At 41.9% G+C, this 17,670-nt stretch overlaps 1 protein-coding gene across 7 annotated transcripts in view; it reads right to left on the reverse strand.

The window, feature by feature from the left end:
* The window catches only part of LOC130917440 (golgin subfamily B member 1-like), a 131,472-nt gene that overhangs the window by 54,769 nt on the left and 59,033 nt on the right, over positions 1-17,670 (reverse strand). For 4 of the 7 annotated variants that reach the window (XM_057838858.1, XM_057838850.1, XM_057838887.1 and 1 more), the window contains exons 17-19: positions 3,998-4,131; positions 3,754-3,801; positions 471-580 (exon numbers count right to left, since the gene is read on the reverse strand). In XM_057838858.1, coding sequence (XP_057694841.1) covers positions 471-580; positions 3,754-3,801; positions 3,998-4,131 — 292 coding nt within the window. The remainder of the gene's footprint in view (positions 1-470; positions 581-3,753; positions 3,802-3,997; positions 4,132-17,670) is intronic. The other 3 variants (XM_057838896.1, XM_057838878.1, XM_057838868.1) reach the window with 1 other exon arrangement.

Genomic DNA, 17,670 nt, shown 5'->3' on the forward strand with positions numbered 1-17,670 from the left:
CCTGTGACCCCTGGTTGATCTCCGGAACAGGTATACGTTTCGGTGTCATCACAGTTTCAGTCCCGAAAGAACCTTCTTGCATGACCACGAATTCTGAGTAACAGAACGCTCTGGAGGTCATACGGAATTCTTGGAACCCTAGGTGCATTCGAAACTTTCGTTTTGGAGAAACACTTCAAATAATTGACCAATGACCACAAATTAAAAATAGTTTTATATTTCAACTTACAAAAGAGCACAGCTTTGCTATCATTAAACTGCCAAGACTAAGTTTAAGTGGCACTAAAGTGTAATTATTTTTTTTTTTTTTACATTTTTTTTTTTTATAAACTTGGATGCCATTTTACCATGTATCAATGATAATTTGCATTGAATGTGCCCAGAATATCATTTTTCCAGCCATTTCTTCAGATGTCAGGGTGAAAAATGCATTAAAAAGCATTTAATGAATCATCACTAGAATAACTTACCCTTTAAGTTGTTCATTGAGACTGCTAACCAGCAGCTGATGTTTTTCTGTTTCCCTGCTCTGCTGACTACGCACGCTGGCAAGCTGAGTCTGTAATTTATCTGACTCATTCTGAATGGGGAGAAACAAAATCCCCAGTTAGGATTTCAATAACAATTCAATAAAGCCCTAGATATATGCAGTAATTACCACTGCACACAGATGCCGGTGCCCGATGGAAGATCACAAAAACAACAGTGCTGCAACTAGATATTAAAAAGCCTGTGACGCAATTAAAAAAATCTTAAATAGCATTATTATTGGAATTAAATATCTTGAGACGATTCGACTATATACAACAATTTGGCAAAGCGCAGATGATGAGAAATGAGTCTTTTAATCTCGAATTAGCTCCTACTGTCATTATAGCGTTTAGGCGCCTCCATCTGGCTGATGACGTCAGCAGAGTAGCGATTTTGGCCGATGTAGAATTCAGGCAAGTTGAGGAGGAAGCTTTTTTTCAGCGATTCTGGTTCAAGTGTGGATCTTTCAATTGATATAGTCGATCCAGAGGTAGCCTGTGGCATACAGCTATGTTTTAGTCGTATTTGGATGAGGAGGGGGAAGATTCAGAACGACAACAAACACAAGGCTGATGACGAGAGCATACCGTAAAATGTCGTTTTTTTCTCGACTCCAATATTTTTACATGATAGTCTTGTTATCAAAGTATTTTTCCCCGACTGCTTGATACATTGTATGGTCATGACAAATAGCAGTCTTGTGCTAAATAGAATATGAAATATTAAAAACGCATTCATTCAGTATGACAGGGCTAAATTACTGCATAATTGACAAAACTGTCGACTTCTTAAACCTCCCAAACGGTATTTCATGCCTCCGGAGTTTGTCTGGCTCTTGTCATTTCCCAGCCGGGACTCTGAAACTGAGGCAAGAGTGTAAACAAAAGAGGAGGTGTGTGAGCTAGGCTGCATGCTAACCCGAACCGAGCGGCTCTTCCTTTACTTTCGAAAACGAAAAATCACACAAAACTACCCCGACTTGTGTCACACACGGCGGCGGTGGTGATGATAGCCTCCACCGATCGGCCAGCCCCCAGCGGCTAACAAGTTTCTGCTTGTCGTTCCTCTGCTGCGGCCCCGGCAGGAGTGCTCATCGCCGGGGATGCAGCTGGGGAATAAAGGAGATAGTACCTTTTCTCGTAGGCACCGTCTAACTGTTTGCATTATTCTAACACACTTAATATAATCAATCAGGGAATAGTATCGTTTCTCGTATTTACTGTTTGACTGTTTATATTACTCTAACACACCCGATATAAAATAAATGGCACTTATACCATAGTTTAAGGAAAACAAGCAGAATATAGGGCATAAAGAGATTCATGGCGCCTTTTTATCACGGAAGCCCAACGCGTGTCATGCAACTGACGGAGCAAGATTGACGTACCAACTCCCACAATCAGTTCTTCCGGACAATCCAGAAATAATGGCGGGACGCCCGGTACCAACACAAGGAACACCGGAGAACGTCCCATGTCCAACTGATAACACGACTGACAAGACTCCAGGAGGCCCTTTGACGCTGAGGTGCCAAAATCCACAAACCTCGTTGCCCTGACAAGTCACTCCCGAATCCTCCTGTCCAATCCACCAACAGACAATAATCCTAAACAATGCCTATACACACCCTTGTTTCTGCCCACTGCACGCCTCGCGAGAGCATTCAAAAGACAATGTTTAACTAATTGTTGCCATTTTTCTCGGGAACCTTTTTTTTTTTTGCGTCCTCCTCGCCCGAGTCTCTTTCTATTTCGCTTTGTCCTTTGATCGCTGTCGACCTGAATAAATAGTCAACTTGCGCTTCGAAGCCTTTTTCCAGCTTTCAAAATGGAGTTGGTACAAGGGGTTAAGCCTAAGGTGAACGCCTGGGGTTTGGCCTTTGGGCCAGATGGTCTGGGTCTTGCCGGCCTGGGTGGTCTGGGTCTCGCCAGCCCGGGTCGTTAAAGCTGCGCCAGCGTGAGTCCGGCAGTTCAGCTGGTGCGATTCCGGCAGTCTGGCTAAAAGGTAAAATTCCTTCAGCAATGAACGCCGAAAATGGCGCATTCTCGGTGTACAAACCGGCCGACGTCGGAGCGTGTGCTGCCCGAGCCCAAGCTGAGGATAGCAATCTCTCGGCAGGCATACAAAGAGGGTCGAGAGGGGTGGAAGTCTCTACACAATCTAGAACCACAGACGAGACCAGGGGCTCTTACGGCCCAAGCCGAGGACAGCACTCTCTCGGTGGGCACGTGAAGAGGGCCTAGGAGGGTGGAAGTGTCGACAAAATCGATAGACGAGAGCGTTGGCCAAGGGAGGCAGCCACTCCGGCCTTCTCGGTGGACAGGGAGCATTGTCACTCACAAAATGCAAGCCACCTCCTTATTAAAATGTGTGCCATGATTGCAGTATTGGACATAATATAAAACATGTAGCTTACTCACTTCCTCATTCGTCTAATGGTCGCTCCATTCTCATACTTGTTTTGCCCATTCTTCGCAGTGAACAGAATCTTTTTGAAACCCATAAAGGTTCACACCTCTCTCCCTGGTGTAGCAACAAAAGCCTGCAGCACATTGGGCTGGCGTGACACTTCTTATTGCCGCATTTCAGTGTTGCTAGCCACAATACAATTTATGACATAACTAAGTGACACGACTAAACATGGCAAGGATGCAGGCTGACTAACATATGAGAGAAACTATGAAGCGCTTTCGTCTCATCTCGTAAGAAGAAAACTGACACTTGTCTCATTATGCTAGTCATTCAAGACAGTTTTTAGCTCGGTGTCGTTACGTCATCGTCATGAAAAAAATAGTAACAAAATATTTTCTTTATCATCATTGTGAACAAAATCAACACTGACCCTCATAACAACTGTATTGACAAAATAAACTGCTACAGGTTTGTAATTGGTGCACTCGGTTGTCAAATTTCAGTCGATCGAGGAACTAATGTCAGAGGCTTGGCGCTTTTATCTCTCCATTTTCCCCAATTGCCTAGTTGCAACACTGTACAAATAGTTAGTGTGATCAAAAAATTGTCCATAGACCACAACTTTACATACTTTATCCCTAACAATTTCTCATATCAAGTTAACACACCCAGTGATAGAGATAGAACGTCGGACTTAACATTGTTCACAAAGAAATAATAAAATGTTCATGGTTAATAACGCACACCACACCATTAGCAGTCACCGCCAGAGGTGCTCCCTAGCGCACACATACATGAGACCTAACACACCTGAGAGACCCTTTGTGGCTGCTCATCTTCATCTACATCAAACGTCACCTGTGTTAGAAGGGTTTGTTAAAATATCCCACTCCTCAAGGACAGACGGGGACATGCATTCAGCATTTACTCGTCACTGGTTAAATGTTTTTCGGGTTAGTGTACGTTGGGCTCAAGAGGGAAGAAACCATTTGATGCCTCTTAAATTGTTTAGATTGTTGTTTTGCAGTCAGGTGTGGTTGAAGGATGTGCTTACCTGTAAGGTCTCAATACGTGCTTGCAGCTGTAGACGATCTTCTAGATCTCCACAACGCTCTTCTAGGCTCAGTATCTGCTCTTGTAATTGATTTCTTTCCAGCTCCAGCTCCTCGACGACAGTTCGTAAACCGTCTTGAATGTTCAGGTAAGAAAAAAAAAAAAAAAGAAATTTGTTTGACATCAGAATATACACTCATGCCAGACAGATGATTTGTTCTTTAGTACAGTACGTTTTAATGGGAAATTCCAATGGATCTTAAAAACCCTTAAAACCAGGGCCAATTAGAAAAAAAGAATGAATCAAGCCTATTGTATTGGCACGTTGATGTTTGAAACCCTGATTGTTGTGCAGCATTAGGTTGTGTTGAGAAAAATGTGCCCCGAAGTTCAGAAAATTTGTCATTTCTAACTGTTACTATGTGTAATGTTATCATATGGTATGCCACAATACCCTAGCTGCTACAAAATGGAATTTAGCCATTTTGAGAATGTGAACCCTGAATGAATGAATGAATGAATGAATACAGTACATACAAACATACATGCAATACACACACAAAAAAAAAATCCTTACCACAGGTGGGAAGTAGCTTGCAACGTACACGACAAGTCAGAAGTTTGGACACTGTATATCATTGGTAACATGACCAAATATGTCCAAACTTCGAACAGACTGTGTATATAATTTCACCATGACTCAATGCATTCACAATACTGACCCCAACAAACTAGTCAGTTCAACCAGCATGCACATTGTGTCCAAAAACTGCATATGGATGAAAATTTTAAAAAAAAATACAAAAAAATTAAAAAAAAAACATGATGAATGTTGTAATAGGCCTAATGCACTTCAACACCTTATGTATTTTAGTGGAAAGATTTGGAGGCGTACCAGATAGTCCATTTGTCATTGAAATAACTTCGTTCTTGAAATGTGTGAGCGACTGATACAATTGTTTAAAAAAAAGTTTTCACTTTTTAAAAACAAGGGTATAGCTCTTTTGGTCAACTACGCATTTATTTGACCATATTTAGCAGTGAACCAGTGATACAAATGAGACAAAAAAATTAATCAAACAAGACAGTTTCACCATCGCAACACAGTCGCCAGCAGAGGAACAGAACTCGTTCGTAATTGGAGAACTCCCTGTATAACATTTTATACATCTGTGGTGTAGTGCTCTACAAAGAGAGATTTGTGTGTCTCAAAGATTGAGCCACGGAAGTACGCATAAACCTTTAAATTTAAAGTGTGATTAGCTCACGAGGTCAGACAACTTTGCATCACTTTGCTGCGAAAATATTACATATATTCCACGCAGTATTTTTAATAACGGCGTTTCTAATGGCGTTATTTTTTTTCCAGTAGTGAGTAATCTAATTACTTTGCCATCTTTGCAACACCGTTAACGTTACTGAGGATTGAAATGGCGCGTTACTATAATTTGGTTGAATGAAGGATGAGTTGTCCGATTTTGTCACTGCTGCCTGGGAGAGCATAGAGAGGAGGGGGAGGAAAGGGGGACGTTACACCGTTGCAAACGCGATAATGATTGGCTAGGTGGCACAGAGCGTTAGCATAGCATTCGCGTTCTCGTTAGCATTAGCACGGCGAGTCGCATCTTAAACTCTCGGGCATTTTTTTTTTTTTTTTAACATACAGTTCGTAGTGTCTAGGTGGGTACAACTAATTGAAAGTAATGTACCATTTCCCTGCTGAGTGTCCATTATCATCACCAAGTGGGTGTTGTCCTTGCAGACAGTACAATATAATAATAATAATTATATCCACAATAGTTACTTGCCCTAAACCTTTTTTGAATGATGTATCCACAAACCTTGTGTAATGTTTTTTTTCATCAAAACAACCAAAGACAGGAGAGGCAGGAAATTCAGAGCCTCACCTGCAAATAGACAAGTTTCCAAGGAACTTCCGCATTTCTGCTCATAACTTCCATTTTAAACTTTCTCCAACCAAATCAACAGGAGAGCTGGAGTGGCATTACTCATCAAAATCCCTCAAAAAAGACAATTTGGAAATGCCGCATCCATCTGCCATTATCACAACATGGGAGGACAACATGAAGAAATGGCTAAAAGTCACCACAATCAAAATAGTTTTGTATTTTATTGATTTAATGGCTGTGGATGGAAACGCAATCAGTGACCAGAAAATCTCCAAATCATTCAGTTGAATGTGTCCTAATACATGAATATGGGAATTTTGTGTTCAGGTAGGCAGATGTGGAACCAAGACAGTGTCATCACAAAGCAATAACAGGTACAATTATGTTCAATTTGACCACAATTCTGTGTGTCGCGTCACAGCTGAGACATCTTTAGCTTTGCTTTAGCTTCAACGATAAAGCAATGGAAAACCATCATCTACTACAAGTCATACACGGGCTTTCTACCCTAAATGTTTAAATTCAAGTGTTACATGTTTTTGTTCGTTTGTTTGCAGGTGGAAAACGCACTTATGTTGATGGATATATATCGAGACTACGTGCATTCAACCTTGATGATGGAATAATTTTATAAATTGCGATTTATTAACCTGTTTTGCACATGCACCAATTGTTTAAAAAAAAAAAAAAAAAATGGACTCATGTTGTCCAAAAGCTTTCTTGCGATCAATATCTGCAATAAAAAAGAATAACATACTATTTGTGTTTATATGTACATGTGCAATGAGCTCATAATTCCATGACTATAACCAGATGAAAATTAATTTATAGTATTTCCTTGTAACAACATAATCTATGTCACCCCTTCTACATTTGGCAACTAATATTATTTGTAATTTCGCCTCATTTTGGTCACTCAAGTGGCCGGCTACACCTTTTTTTTTTCTTCTTCTTCCTGCCTTCGACCGGCGCAGACCTGTTTCCTCCTTGCTCCTGCTTGCTGCTGTCTTCGTCAGTCTAGTCTCTCTGCTTTTTTTGTATTTCCTCTGTGAATCAACTGCGCTGGTCTCTCATACGAAAATGGATCTGATTAGTTGGTCTCTCGGCGCAATTGACATGAGTTTTTCAACAAGACACGGTGCACCAGGAGAGCCGTCCTGCTCGGACGGGACCTTCGCCGCTGGATATGTGAGAGATTCATGGGATCACAGGAAGCCAGCGTGTCTTACTGTCCTATCGGTGGAAGATATTGAGGATATTTGGCTGTTTGGCCTGACGGTTGTGGGGTTCCTTCTGCTTCGCTTAGTAGGTGCCCTGCTCTACCAGAAAGTTTCCAAGACGGCAGCTTTCAAGGAAATCAACAAAATGACCACAGATCAAACGGTGCGATTCAAGGCATTGGAAAATCGCGTCGAGGCTTGGACCGAGAACTGGCTCCGTGGACTCACGGTTCGGTCCGAGGAAGGACGGAAAAAAGTGGATGCTACCTTACGTCAGGTGACTGAACTGTCGGGGCAGGTGACTGAACTGTCAATGCAGACCGTGACAATTGGCAATGACTTAAGGGACCTTAGCTCTCGCCTACGCCATGAGGAGCGTGAATTTGACTGACGACCAACCGTATTTGGACGTATTAAATTACTTATTCGGCTAATTTCGATTATAATTTTCCTTTCCCGAACACCCTTACCCAACCCCTCCCTTCTCCTGGAGAGAGCCGCGCAGATAGCCCTATCTTTTGCCCTTGATTCCTTCCCAAGGCCGGTCGCAGGGCCCTGCAACTCTTATTTTGTCTACAGACGCGTACAAATACTGATATACTTGTGCAGACACACACTCACACACAACCTCCCCCTCTCCAGTCCGCCACCGCCTTTTTCTTGCTATCACTGCTCTCCCCCCTTCCTCCAGCCATGACTGGTTGTTTATCTTTTTTTTGGTACAAAAAAATCGCGGCACGTAACCTGTGCGTCGTGTCATACCCCTGCTATGTTGTATTATATATATTATATAACGGAATTTCTTTGCATCTGTTGTCATCTTGTGAGAGCTGGTGTCAATGACAAATAAATCTCAATCTGAATCACCTCATTAACACAACAGTTTGTTAGAATTTTGTCCAAGAACGATCAACAACGTGATAAAAACAAACATACATTCTTTTAGGTGGATTCTTAAGGTTTAAAGCACATCCTTAACATATGGCGAGGTGTATCCACACTGGCACTTTGAAGCTGGCTGCTGTTCAAAACATTCCACTTCCAAGCATATATATATGGGTGCTTCCAGGAGTTCACACAACCACGCACAGCACAGACATCTGCGTCAAGCTGAATCCATTTTTGGAGAGTCCGTGGGTTTCTCTGGTTTGATTTGGCAGTTTAAAACTTTGTCTACTTCAACCGGAATTTATGGTGTTCTGTCTAAACCGGAAGTCCATAGCAGAAAATGCAAAAGATGGCGCTGCCCAATATTCGCTTTGGAAACTTGTCTATTCAAAAATATATCTATATGGCGGAAAACACTCAGGTGACTTGAAGTTCCGCTCTGAGACCCCCAATTTAGCCAACTTTCAAAATTGTCCGATATGGATGTGTGCACTGTAAATGCTAACATTCAAATTAATTAAATGTGATATGTGAACTAAACTCAATTTTCATCAACCTGTTGTGAACACTACTTTTAAATAAGTAAGTAGTAATTTGGGTTTGGAGAACTTGCTTAACTTGATATATCCCAGTTAAGTCAAATTAGAAAAAATAATTTATTGTACCCAGTGTCCTTTGGGGGTTCTATCAGACATGCGCACATCTGCCCTGCCCACTTTCGCGCTCTTTCCAACACCTTTCTCGGTTATTTTCGCCATTGTGGGTTTACTTGTCCCCAGCACGCTGATTTGGTAAGTAAATATTTTACTCTTTTGTAAACCGTCGATTTGTCTTGTTGTAGTGTAGTAGCCTGTGTGCTGCCAGGGAGGAGAAGTGTCAATTACATCAAATATCACCGCTAGCAAGCATGCTATATGACCGTGACAGTAACCTCATCATTTTCAGAAACAAATGTAGACTACAGTTTATGGTAGACTCCCATTTTATGCCGGCGTTTTGAATTCTTGACAGACGGGGCTCGTAACGTTTTTAGGCGATGGGAGAGGTTTTTAAAACCGATTTAAAACAGTTACCGAGCGGTTTTAAGTTAGCTAGACCGAGGGGAGGTTCGCTTCCTGTGTTACCGAGCGGTTTTAAGTTAGCTAGACCGAGGGGAGGTTCGCTTCCCGTTTTAAAAATAAAAACACTAATTCTATCGTTAGCGGGTGTTTTATTTTGTGAAACTAACAGAAGTGCCTTAGTCACTACGGCTAGCTTGAGTAGCGCCGATTTTGCACGTTGTGGATCTAAACGGCTACTTTCTCACGTAAAAATGTCAGAAATGTCGATAAAGTGATTTATTTACAGAGTTGTGCTAGAATTAAGTCAGCTTCAGCCTGTCTATTTCGGCTGAGGTAAGAGCTAAATGCACAGTCAGACTTTATGTGCGCCAACGTAATCGGTTCTTGCGTTGGAGCAGGGGTCCCCAAACTACGGCCCGCGGGCCGGATACCTCTACATTTGGTCCGGCCCCCTGAACACCCCCCAAATAGTGTTATTATTTCCTGCCTTTTTTCTGTGAAGAACCCAGACAGGGTTATTTGGTTATTATCTGTTTAATTAATTGTGTTATTATTATTCATTATTATATGATATTATATTATGTTATTATTATTTTTATTTTATTTTGTTCCGTGAAGAATTCAGAAAGGGTTATTTAATTGTGGCTTTCTGAAAAACAATAAATTTTTACATTTAGGCACTGCTGCAATCGTCACACTTTTTCTGTTACAAACTGACCCGGCCCCTCATCAGAGAAGGGAAAAGTCATGTGGCCTTCACAGGAAAAGGTTTGGGGACCCCTGCTTTAGAGCGTTTTTCATCTGCCCTTCCATATGCTTTTCTTCATGTGCAGTGCTCCCCCTCCATGTTTGATCAAACTGCACTGATAATTTGAAATTGTTTTAAAATGCATTAGTCGCAAAAATCAGAGGACTAGATCATATTTCCCCCTGTTATTTCACCACTTTAACATTGGTCTAACCCAGTGCTTCTCAATTATTTTCTGTCACGCCCCCCCAAGGAAGACGTAAATGTTTCGCGCCCCGCCAAACTCTCTGCCGCCACTGTAAATAGTATCATTTGTCTATAAAATTACTATTATAAATACGCATCTGCCTAACATTGTGTCCTTTTTTTCTAATAAAGAAAAAAAGTAACATAGATCAAATTATAATAAAGTATTATTAACATTAGTATTAGTATTATTAGTATTATTAACATTGTTTTGTTTGTAACAGAGAAGATTTGACGTGCATCAATTTGCCTGAATTAAAAAAAAAAAAAAAATTCACATCCACACTAAAAAATACACTCAAGGTACATTTTTGACCATTTGTTACATTAAATAATACCAAATTAAAATTGATTAGCAACATTCACTCATGAGGACAATGTGCCAAAAAATTTGACCGAAAAAACTAATCTGAATAAAAGGGGAAAAAAGTGTCCTTGGACAGGACAGTTTTTATTTTTGCTGCTCACAGTATTTACCTCCTTTGCAATGGTGTGGAGTTATTTTGCAATTAGCATGCTAACAATGCTCACTGGCTTACTGATATAACACTGACAAAGCAGGACGATTGTTGGCAATATTCGGCACGTTTTCACTGAAAAAAATCAAGCGGCTTAACAATGAGATTGGGGTCTAATGTCTTTAAGTGGCGTCTTAATTGATTTGGCTTCTTGCTGTCTGCTATAATTATTTTTAGACACAGTAAACAGTGGTCTTTCATCATCACCCACTGTATTAAAAGTCAAAGCTAAAAGGCAAACGGCACGAAAAAAGCGCATTCACGGCAGCCGAGGTAGAACCGTAGGTGAGGGCAGTCGTCGTGACGATCCCAAGCCGAAAATGGCACTTCTCGGGCGGCGACGTGAGAACCGGACAAGACAGTGGGTCGCTGCGTGAGTGAGTCCGGTCGGAAAACAGCTTTCGAAAACGGCGGTGGCACACTGCTCTTCATATCTGTTGTCTGTGTGTGCTGAGTGCTCTTCCTTAGTTCAAAAATACTGCGCGCACTCTGAAAATGAGGGCGCCACTGCCACCTACTGAGTGGATGTGCAAGTACACTTTATTCCAGTACGGCAAAAAGAAAAACCAAAAAAAATAAACATGTTCCCCGAGGTCACATGCGCCCCCCTGGCATTGCTCTGCGCCCCCCCAGGGGGGCGCGCCCCACTATTTGAGAAGTACTGGTCTAACCTAATATAGGAATACAGATAGAAAGAGTGCAGACATCACACTCGACGCTATAACAACCTGGTGTGTTGAAGGTTGGTCATTTATGTGCCAATATTTTGAAATTGTTGCCTTAATTTTGTGTTCTTTTTCACCATCCCCCAATCAGGCTGAAGCAAATGGTCAAAAGTCCACACATACCTCAGTCTCAGCAATTACAGGTATGTTTCATACACTGATCAATGAATCATTTAATATTTGTATTTGTTTCATGGGTTGGGATAACAAATGCATTAATGTTTTTACAGATGGATTAAGAAATTAATTGTACATCTCAATTTGAATGTTCAAAAATGATCAATTACGTTAATTTAAAAATAACTCATTATTACACATTTTAGTTTGTGAATATTAAAATAATTCATTGCAGATTTTAATTTGTGATTAAAAATAATTGGACATTTTAATTTGTGACTGTTAAGAAAAAATGTAACTTTTTTTTTTTCCTAACCAGTTCTCAATGCTGAAATTATTGTGTCTTTTCAGGTCAACCAAAGCAGTATTCTCTAATGCAGTGGACTTGCAAGTACTGCACATTTTCTGCTGAAAAGAGGCTACTTGCTTAAGCATTACCGCTTAAAACATGGATACCACACTCGGACATCCCTACTCCCATTTCTTCATAAGGACTGCCTCTGCACATTTAAATCTTTTAATGCACCCAAAGTACACCTATCGACATGGCACTCTCAAAAAGATGCAGGCAAAAGTGGAGAAACTGCATTTGACCGTCAGTTGTGCAACTTTGTGGAGCCCTGCTCAGAAGCAGACTTCTTTACCTATTTGCGAAGACATCTTAAGCTGAGGCAAATGGTTACTTGCCCATATCAAAACTAACTTTCAGAGCAGTGTTTATTCTACCTTTACTGCACACAAAAGCAAAGAAATGTGAAATGTGTTTGAGCCATAGTATGGGTAGGACATTTGTGTCTAAATCATTCAATCCCAATAAAAGTTGCTTTAATCAAAAAAAACTTATTTTTAATCAAAGAAAAAGAACCTTTTGCAAAAATATATTTTTTTGAAAAAAAAAAATATTTTTAAATATATATATTTTTTATTGACGTGTCACTTTTTTTTAAAGGAAAAAGTTTTAAACTTTTTTTTTTTTGAAGTGGAAAAAGTTTTGAACGCATTTCTTTTTTTCTTTTTTTTTTGAAGTGGAAAAAGTTTTGAAGGCACTTTTTTTCGATTGAATCATTGTGACACAAAGATACGACTTCAACGCTACTTCCGACATGTTTGAGTGGCAGGTGACTACACCAATGGCATAAAAGAATGACTAATGGCCACCAGGGCTCCATGGAGTCCAAGCCGAAAATAGGGCACCGGTACGGGGGGGTGACATCGGCATCTCACCGGAGTGCCCGCGATGGTATGGTGCGCTGCTGCTTAATGTGATTCAAGAGGGGAACTTCACCCGCTGCCCTGACGTGACGGTTGGCAATCGGGGTCCAACCGCGGTGTCGCGACGCGCCGGTATGGGAGTGGCCGACGAGTGGCCCGACACTAGCCTGCCCAGTAAGCGAGTCCGCGCCGGGAGCCCCGTCGGGAGCCCCGTCGCTTCAGCTTTGAATGAATGTCGTGTCGCTCGCGGGCCGTCCACTCAACAGCCGGCCTCCGCGCTGGGGGGGGGTGATATCGGGGTCCGCCAGTGTGCCGCAACAGGGCACCGTACCATCGCCGGCACTCCGGTGAGATGCCGATGTCACACCGGTAGCCGATGTCACACCCCCGTACCGGTGCCCTATTTTTGGCTTGGACTCGAGCAGAGTCCGATGGCTGGATGCAGACCCGGCGGCATGGGCGGGCATTAGGGGGCCGTGCCCGCCCTGAGGGACGGCTGTGCCCGCCCTAGCTCGATTAAACTGTACTGTGTAATTTTTTTTTTTTTTTTAAATCTTCCACAAACACACACACACACGGGGAGAATGAACCCTATATTCCAGTGTTTTTCAATCGATTGTGCCGCCGCCGCGAGAAATTATCCAATGTCGCTTTTTTTTAACATCGTCGGGCAAAGTTGCAGTAGGAAGGAAGGAATGTGGAAAAAGTTCTCGGTTGTGTGCAGATGAGTCGTGTTGCGTTCAAGAACTGCTCGGATTTCTAGCTGTCAGCCACCTTGCTCTCCGTAACAATGTGGACCCCAGCACTTCTACTGTTCATTATTTGACTCGTCAAGTGTCGATATATACAAAAGTGTCCTTTCCATTTTATCCATATGTGACGACCGTTAATCCTCCCTCTTTGTTTTATTCCAACACATTATCGAGGACAGCTAGGTGGGAGATACCTAGAAATCCGAGCAGTTCTTGAACGCGACACGAGCGGCTATCTAGCGCCATGGCGCCATACAAGCTTAAACTCATCTCCAAATGAACCCCCGTCGCTTCAGAACAAGTCGATGGATTATTTGTTACGCCTTCGTGAAAACACAGAGAAATGGGCAACTTTTTTGAGGAAAACTACAAAGGTAAATAAGAACGCCCTGAAAGCCAGTTACTTTGTTGCTAAATCCCAAAAGTCGCAAACTGTGGCAGAGACGTTAATACTACCTGTCTGCAAAGCCATTGTCAGCGAGACGACCAGCCCTGATGTGCTTAAATGCATTGCTCAAGTCCCCTGTCTGATAGTTTTTCAAGCCTAATTGCTAAACGTTTCACACTGAGTAAGTATAAATACTGAGAAATTATTTTATAATTAAATATACTATACAGAAAGTAATTTTGGAACATTTTGGTGTGGTGTGCCGCGAGATTTTTTCCAACGTAAAAACGTCCCGTGACTCAGAAAAGGTTGAAAAACACTGCTCTTGTCATCCTATCTTGATCTGTCTTCACAATCAGAGCAGCGAATGTAGGCATTTTCTAGCCAATCACAGATAAGGGGGGCGGGCTGAGTAGCCGGTGTTGTGCCGAAAAATAGCCGCCCCGCGTGAAATGTCCCCCCCCCGATGGGAACGCTTATTTACAACGCTTTATTGAGCGTTTATTTGATTTATTTGTTTATTTATTTTATTGTTTAGCCCCCACACGTCACTCGTACAGCTTTTTCTTACCAATCGATGGACATGGAAACGATTTTCTTATACCGTGAATATATGTATTATTTTACTCTGCTTGAACTAAATGTCATAACTGTGTGATTGTCATTGAGATATGGTCGTGAAAACCTGTAGACCAGACATGTCCAAAGTCCGGCCCGCGGGCCAAATGCGGCCCGTGGTCAAATTTCATCCGGCCCGCAGCCTCTGTCATAAAACCCATGATGTCTGGCCCGCACATTGACTTAATAAATTGAGCAGCATATGAAGTAGTTTATACTAAATGCTGTTCCTCATTTACCCACTAGAGGGCAGCAGCACTCTGAGTGACATCACTGCGTGTGACATTTTACCCCCAATTTTCTAAAATGGCGACGATGAACAAAAAAATAAAAGTTGACTGTGAGGGCCGGCGCTTCAATGAGAGGTGGAAATTTGACTATTTCTTTATTGAAATAGGCAACAACTGCGTCTGCCTCATTTGCCAGGAAAGAGTGGCTGTTTTTAAAGAATTCAATGTCGAGCGACATTATCAAACGAGACACGCTGACATTTATGACAAGATTGCAGGGAAGGAACGCAATGAGAAATTGAAGAAACTGGAAGCTAGTTTATCGTCACAGCAGCAGTATTTTCCAAGAGCCAGAGAGTCAAATGAGAACGCCACAAAGGCTAGTTACGAGGTAGCAACACTGATCGCAAAGCATTGCAAACCTTTCACTGAAGGTGAATTTATTAAAGAGTGCGTGATGACTATGGTGAAAAAAATTTGTCCTGAGAAGCAGCATGAGTTTGCCAAAGTCTGCTTGGCACGTAACACTGTGGCGCGCAGGATTGAAGAAGTGTCATCAGACATCAAAAGACAATTGGGAGCCAGAGGAAATGAGTTTGACTTTTTTTCGCTGGCTTGTGACGAAAGCACAGACGCCTCTGACACTGCTCAGTTACTCATTTTTTTGAGGGGAGTGGACAATGAAATGAACATTACTGAAGAACTACTGGACCTCGCGAGCTTGAAAAACCAAACGAGAGGAACAGACTTATTCTCTTCTGTTTGCGCTGCCGTGGATGACATGAAACTCCCGTGGAATAGAATTTCTGGGATTATTACGGATGGCGCACCATCCATGACAGGTGAACGAAGTGGATTAGCAACACTAATAAGTAACAAAGTAAACGAAGAAGGCGGTAAAGCTGTAAAACTACATTGCATCATTCATCAGCAAGTTCTGTGTGCCAAACATCTGCAATACGAACATGTTATGAAACCGGTGATAAAGGCCATCAACTATATCCGCTCCAGAGCGCTATGCCACCGCCAGTTCCAACAGTTTCTAAGCGGGATTCATGCAGAATATGGAGATGTTGTCTATCACACTGACGTGCGATGGCTCAGTCGGGGTTCTGCGCTGTCACGCTTCTACTCTATCAGGGAGCAAATCGGCGAGTTTTTGGCGGAAAAGGGACAACCTATGCGAGAACTAAGTGCCCCAATTTGGCTGGCTGATTTGGGTTTTCTAGTTGATATTACAAAGCACCTTAATGTCCTCAACACCAGTCTCCAGTGACCAGACGCAGTCATAAGCCAACTATATTCACACATAAAAGCCTTTGGAACCAAGCTGCAACTGTTTGAAAGACACCTGTCGCAGACCCACCCCAATACGGCACACTTTTCAGCGCTGCAAGAAATAATGACCACATTCCCACAGCGCAATGTCAGTGCCCAAACGAGGAAGTACGCATCAGATATTTCATCTCTTGCTGGAGAGTTTAAACAGCGCTTTCAGGATTTTGCAGCTATCGAGAAGGAGATCGCTTTATTTTCCTCACCTTTCTCTGTGGACACAGATGATGTTTCAGACCATTTGCAGCTGGAGCTCATTGAGCTGCAGTGTGACGCTGAGAGCCGCAGTCGGCACCAGCAGCTTTCTCTCACCAACTTTTACCGACAGCTGGACAAGGACCGGTTTCCAGAGATTCGGGCATTTGCTAAGAAAATGCTCAGCTTGTTTGGGTCGACGTATTTGTGTGAGAAGACATTCTCGGTTATGAACTTAAATAAGAGCCGTGTGAGGACACGCCTAACAGACACTCACTTGCGAGACATTTTGCGCATCAATACCACTGCCTTTGAGCCAGACCTGGCCTTGGTGCTGGATTCCAGATCCCAATATCACCCGTCACATTAATGCAGGCAAGTCATTCAATATTTAGAATTATTCTTATGTCATTTACAGTAAGTCTCTGAATTGATTTCGTTTGTTTGGATCAAAATCAGTCAGTCAGGTTATCATTTCACTTCAGAATAAACTTTTAAAAGTTCAATCAACGTTTATAGTTACTGATGTCATATTTCAAATGAGCCTTGCATTATTGTTATTTTCTCATTTATCTGACATTTTATTCAAAAGTTCTGTAAACAAATAACTGCCATGTTGTTATATTTCATTTTTCAAATGTAATTTGCACTCAAGAGTACAATTACTTCTGTTTAAGAAAAAAAAAAGTTTGTGAATATTCAACTGCATGTGAATTGCATGTTTCAAATTAACCAAAACACATGTTTAAGACTGTTGAAATTATAATAAAAAAGCAAATATGAAACAGAATGGCTTGCTGAAATTTGTTTAAATATATTGTTGTTGTATGTAAAGAAGCTCAGCCAAGGTCGGCCCCCCACATTTTTACCACACCAAATCTGGCCCCCATTGCAAAAAGTTTGGACACCCCTGCTGTAGACTAATACATTTCTGTTCAAAGATGGTTATGTGGCCCAGTCCACGATTTGTTAGTAAAATAAAGTACTAGTATTTTGTCTAATTTATTTATTTAAAAGTGATTTAACAGTCGTAAATCCATTACTGTAACGAGTCCATGAAAACATTTGATGTTTTCACCTCAATAAAGCGTTATAAATAAGCGTTCCCGTCAGGGGGGACATTTCACGCGGGGCGGCTATTTTTCGGCACAACACCTTTTATTGTGTACTGCGATTGGATAGGGATTGCTCCGGTTACAGAAATGGCGATTGAGCGGCTCCTCCGTTGCTAATTCAAATTGGAATGGACATCCGTGTTTTCTTTTCAAGAAACTAAAGACGAACTCAAGCCATGACAAAGACGCGGCCGAAAGTCAACATAAAGGGATAGCGCTGCCACCTCCTGCAGTTTCACTGACTGACACTATCATCAGAAAATATAACGGGTAAAAACGCCACTGTTACGGCTAAATTTACTTTGAAGAACTGTGCCCCCCCCCCCCCAAAAAATTTAATGTCCCCTTGTAATTTCTTTCTGCAGCCGGGTCTGGCTGGATGGAGTCCTGGTGGCC

This window comes from Corythoichthys intestinalis, chromosome 1 (assembly GCF_030265065.1).
Source record: "Corythoichthys intestinalis isolate RoL2023-P3 chromosome 1, ASM3026506v1, whole genome shotgun sequence".
Taxonomy (NCBI): Eukaryota; Metazoa; Chordata; class Actinopteri; order Syngnathiformes; family Syngnathidae; genus Corythoichthys; species Corythoichthys intestinalis.